The sequence below is a fragment of the Chaetura pelagica genome, unplaced genomic scaffold (genome assembly GCF_000747805.2).
Source record: "Chaetura pelagica isolate M959 unplaced genomic scaffold, ChaPel_1.0 scaffold1771, whole genome shotgun sequence".
NCBI classification, from domain to species: domain Eukaryota; kingdom Metazoa; phylum Chordata; class Aves; order Apodiformes; family Apodidae; genus Chaetura; species Chaetura pelagica.
Genome location: NW_009952197.1, coordinates 82,245 through 87,185, shown reverse-complemented (window position 1 = coordinate 87,185; position 4,941 = coordinate 82,245). Strand labels below are relative to the sequence as shown.

Sequence of the window (4,941 nt, the reverse complement as noted above, 5' to 3'; positions counted from 1 at the left end):
GGGGGGCTCCGGGGCGGGTTATCCCGAGCCGGTGCAGGATTCCAGCTTCTCCTTCCCCCTGGCAGAGGAACAAGAGCGACTGTTACGGGATCAGCCTGACCAGCCCCAGAACCCAAAGGTTTTAAGAATTGCCATCATTGGGGCACCCAACGCTGGGAAATCCACGCTCTCTAATCAGCTTTTGGGCAGAAAGGTGAAGCTTGGGTGGGGCAAGAACTTCAGGCAGCTAAATTGCTTTTTTTAGAATTTCTTTTTTTAACATCTTCTGGCTATGTAACATGTTTCCTTCCCCACAGGTGTTCCCTGTCTCTAAGAAGGTTCACACGACCCGGTGCAAGGCCCGGGGGGTCGTCACCTACGAGGACACACAGCTGGTAAATTTGCAGAGCTGTTGGGGGGGGTAGCCAGGAGCTGTTGGGTTTTCTCATTTTTGTCCCAGGGGGTCACTTCTGATGGCACAAATGTACCTTGTAGCTTGGCCACAAAGTTGCAAACAAAGTGACAAGATCTGTCTGTCATCTTTCTAGATCATTCTGGACACACCTGGCCTCACTAGTCCCTTGAAAGCCAAAAGGTATCAGCACTGTTGTGAGGGGGAGGGAGAGGACCTGTCTGTCCAGGTTTGATAGAACCAGTGATTTCCAGGATTGTACATTTTTAGCTTTGTTTTGGTGTGTGAGGTTTTTCTTGCTGCCCTTTCAGCAGCACAGGGAGCCTGTGGCATCCCCTGGGCCCTGTCACGTTTGAGTCTGTGTGTAAGGAGGGATGTCACAGCTCCCAGGGCAGCTTTGTCCCAGCTGGGGTGGTGAAAACACTGGATTTGCCCCAGTGAGACGGGAAGGAAGATGGTTGTGATCAAGTGTGTCTCTGCCTTGCTCGTTTGCATTTGCCTGTCAGACACCACCTGGAGGAGGCCATGCTGACAGACCCGTGGGAGAGCATGAAACACGCAGACTTAGGTGGGTGCTCAGCTCCTCTTGCATCAAACCAAACTCTTTATCTGCCATGGAGGTTTTCACCCCGTGAGCTGAGGTATCTGGGTCTTTACTGGGCACCAAAGCAGCCTTGGGAGTAGGAACTTAGAGGGAGGAGGGAAGGGCAGTGAGAAGATTGGAAATACTGAGCTGAGGTGGGGATGAGAACTGCCTGGTGCCAAGGAAGGCAGCTTGGGTTAGTAACAGGGCTTGGAGGTTGAGTTATAGCAGGTGTGATGTCTTTAGGATGACAGGTATAAACTGTATCATACAGTTTTATCAATAAAACCCTCCTTTTTGGTTCCATCCCTGTGCTCTCCTGTAGAAGAGAGAGGAGCAGCAGCAGGAGGGAGGTGACCATGGACTGTAGAGAATCAGAACATGAACATGTAGGAAACCAGGTTGATCACCTTCCATCCCTCTCTTCTGGCAGTGCTGGTGTTGGTGGATGTGTCAGATCACTGGACACGAAACTCTCTGAGCAAGGAGGTGCTGAAGGTTCTTTCTCAGTTTCCCCAGATCCACAGTGTCCTGGTTCTGAACAAGGTAACCCAGGAGCTTGTCCTTCCTGCCTTCTGCTGGTGTCCAGACAGAACCTGGTGTTCTCAGATCACTGAGCCCAGCTGTCTTGAAGGACACTGTTTTTTTCCTCTGCTCCAGAGGATTTCAGTGTGTGTCTGTGTCTGTTTGCTGCATTCCTGAAGCTCTGTGGAGCAGTTGGAATATAAATCAGCTTGGGAAGAGGAGCTGGCACCACAGGGGGGATGTGGTGCAGGGGTGACAGGGAAGGTGCCGCTGTCAAGTTGACAGAGTTTGGACAAGCTGTGCTGGAGCTGTTGACACACTGGGGTTTGGCCTCTGGTTGGAAAACTGTCCAGTTCTGTCACAGAAGCCTTTTCCTACCTGCCCTGGGGGGTTTCTTCTGGCTCCTTCAGATCCAGAGCCTCATTTAGGACAAATTCCTCACCCTTTTCTCTCACTTCAGGTGGATCGGCTAAAGAAGAAATACATCCTGCTGGAGCTGGTCAGTGAGCTCACAGAGGGGATTGTAGGTGGCAAGAAGCTGGAAGCAAGATCTGCATTTAAACACAATTCCAGCTCTCCAGCAAAGGCTCCTCCTCAAACTCCTGAGGCTTTTCCACCTGTGAGCAGGACCCCCGAGTCTGGCGGCCTGCAGAAAGAGGAGCAAGAAGCCTCCAGCTTGGACAACAGCAGTGACATGAGGGCTTCTGAGTCTGGCCTTCTCACAGAAGAAGCACAAGGGTCAAAGTATGATGGACCCAGAGATCTAAAAAATATGAGAGGTTGGCCTGGCTTCCAGGAGATCTTCATGCTGGCAGCTCTTCATGGGGAGGAGGTGGATACACTGAAGGTAACAGATCTTTTGTTATGCTCTGAGACTGGTGCCCTCTCCCCCTTGTGGGACCCGGGTCCTTCACACTGAGCCTCATCTCTGAGGAAACAGAAGAACTGCAGTTCTTGGTCTGTGGTGCAAAAGGGAAGTGTAGTTTGTTGATGTGGAGTAAATCTGTAGGGTATCTCCAGAGTGTCCTGCACAGAGCTCTTGGAAGTCTCCAAGCAGCAGCTTCTTCATGCCAGTGAAGCCACCCAACCCTTTATCCCTCAGCTCCCTGTGAGCTTCTGTAACTCCTACAGACAGCTCTGGGGAGGTGTTACCCTTTGGCAGGGTTTGGATTTCTTTGGTGGTGACCAGAAAAAGGGAAGCTTCTGAAACCACCACCCTGACCAGCAGCAGTGTCCCAGTGGCCACATTGAGAGGGTAGTGGCACCACCAGAGTGGTTGGTGACAGCTGATGGGTGCCCTGTGTTTTGTGCTGGCAGCGGTACCTCCTGATGCAGGCCAAGCCAGGCCCGTGGGAGTTCCACAGCGAGGTCTTGACCAGCCAGTCACCTCAAGAAATCTGTGATAACATCATCAGGGAGAAGATCCTGGAATACCTGCCTCTGGAAGTGCCCTATGGTGTGACCCAGGTGGGAAGCACGTGCAGACTTGTCTTTGAGCTATTTTATTGGGAATGGTTTTGGTTGGAAAATACCTTTAAGGTCATCAAGTCCAACTGAAGTAGCAGCGACATTTACTGGAGTCAGGGGGGGTGTTTGCAGAGTCTCAGTGTGCTCTGGCTGTTGCAGGTGACAGAGATGTGGGAGGAAGGCCCAAGTGGGGAACTCCTCATCGTGCAGAACCTCTTGGTCCCAAGGAAGTCACACATGGTGAGTAACAGAAGAGAAATGTGGGGCTGAGGAGTGAGAAAGGAGGTTCCCCAGCTCCAGCTGTGTGTGTCCTTGCTGTGACCACCTCTCCCTCAGCTGTGGGGTCTGTTGGGAAGAGCCAGGTGCCTGATGCAGTCACAGGCTCTTCAGGGCCACCTTGCACCTCTTGAAGGTGGTTTGATCTTGGGGCTCCTCTAACTGCTTTATCCCGTTTCATCCCTTCTGTGGCTGCACTGTTGATTCCTTGGGTGATTCCTCCCCTCAGGGAAGCAATGTGAGGATGAGGACGATGACCTTCTCTCTGGGTTTTCATACAGATGATGTTGATTGGAAGAGGAGGGAAGGTTATCAGCAGGATTGCTCAGGAGGCTGGCCAGGACCTGATGAACGTGTTCCTGTGCGATGTCCGCCTGAAGCTCAAGGTGGAGATGAAGAGTTGAGCTCTTTGTGTGTGTTTTAATGGCCCTCGAGCTCTTGGAGAAACCAGTCTGGTGGTTCCCTGTGGGTCTCTTGGCACTTTTGTTCAATCCTGAAGCAGAGGATGATGGAATCTGTATAATGGGCTGAAGTAGAACGTATGTCAGTTTGGGCCATTCCACCAAATAATATAAATCTTCAGTCCTTCTACATCTTGTGCAAGCTGGGGATGGACATTGGAGAGCCAGCTGCACCTGAAGGTGCCTGAATCACTTATTCCACCAGTATTACTGTGAAGTCCATGCTCTTTGCTGCAGGGTCACAGCTGAAGGAAAGCCCCAGGTGGGAAGAGCAGCAAATCCACAGAGCATGGTGGAACCACCACCAGCCCCATGGGTGTGTGCCTGGGCCCTTGGTGGTCCACACATGGACCTGGTGTTTGGGGCCTTGAGGTTCATCTCTACACCACTGTGCTCAGGTGTGTGGGGCATGGGGTGGCTTCCTGCCAGAAGTGCAGGTAAATTCCTATGTGCTGCTATGAATTAATTTCCCTGAGCAAAGAGACCTCCAGCAGCTGCCCCAAAAGTTGAGTGAGGAGATCTGGTGGGGTCTGCTGGGGACCCAGCTCTGCCTGGAGCCCAGACCTGTGGAGCAAATCCTCTGCCCACCATCCTTTTCTGGTGCCAGGTCAAGAAGATGCTTTACCAGTGCTGGGAAAAGCTTGTGGCTGAGCTGCTGAAGGAAACAGCCATTGGAATGGAAGAGCACCTGAAAGCCAGGTTGGGATGCCTCCAGAACTTGGCCTGCTGTGTTCCCTTGAGCAGAGGACACTCTGGTCCCTCAGCTGCTTCTGTCCAACTTTCGTATTTTGTTTGCAATAAAATGAGGTCCCAGCACAAGCACTTGTTCTCAGCTCTGTTCTTCCTTCCCCTGAGCCAGCCCTTGCAGCCACCACCTTCCACCCCTTTTATTCCAGCTAAAACCAGGATGCTTTTATGGCTTTCCTCCTTTCTTCCCAGCAGGGCTCAGATCCACTTTCCTGAGCTGAGTCTTCTGAAGGTTACACCTTGCAGGAAAGCAGCCCAGGTAAGCAAGCTTTAAGGGGGCAGAGGTGTGTCACTGTTCCCTTTGTGCCCAGCAGGCTCGGGATGGCACTGTGCCCTCCCAGAGCCTTGTCTTGGGCTTCTTCCAGATGGGAGAAGGCATGGAGCTGACCACTCAGTGATGACTCCAAGAGCCTGGGCCAGGCTGCCCAGGGAAGCTGTGGCTGCCCCATCCCTGGGGGTGTTGAAGGGCAGGTTGGATGGGGCTTGGAGCA

General features: G+C 52.4%; 1 protein-coding gene across 1 annotated transcript; it reads left to right on the top strand.

Annotated features, from left to right (window-relative positions):
• Window positions 1-65: 65 nt before the first annotated feature.
• ERAL1 (Era-like 12S mitochondrial rRNA chaperone 1) lies at window positions 66-3,646 on the top strand (the record flags this gene model as incomplete). Its single annotated transcript, XM_010007312.1, has 9 exons — window positions 66-193; window positions 297-374; window positions 528-574; window positions 898-959; window positions 1,408-1,520; window positions 1,960-2,346; window positions 2,817-2,966; window positions 3,126-3,206; window positions 3,524-3,646. Coding segments are annotated over 9 exons (1,169 nt in total), but the record flags the coding sequence as incomplete, so codon positions are not given.
• Between the last annotated feature and the right edge of the window lie 1,295 nt (window positions 3,647-4,941).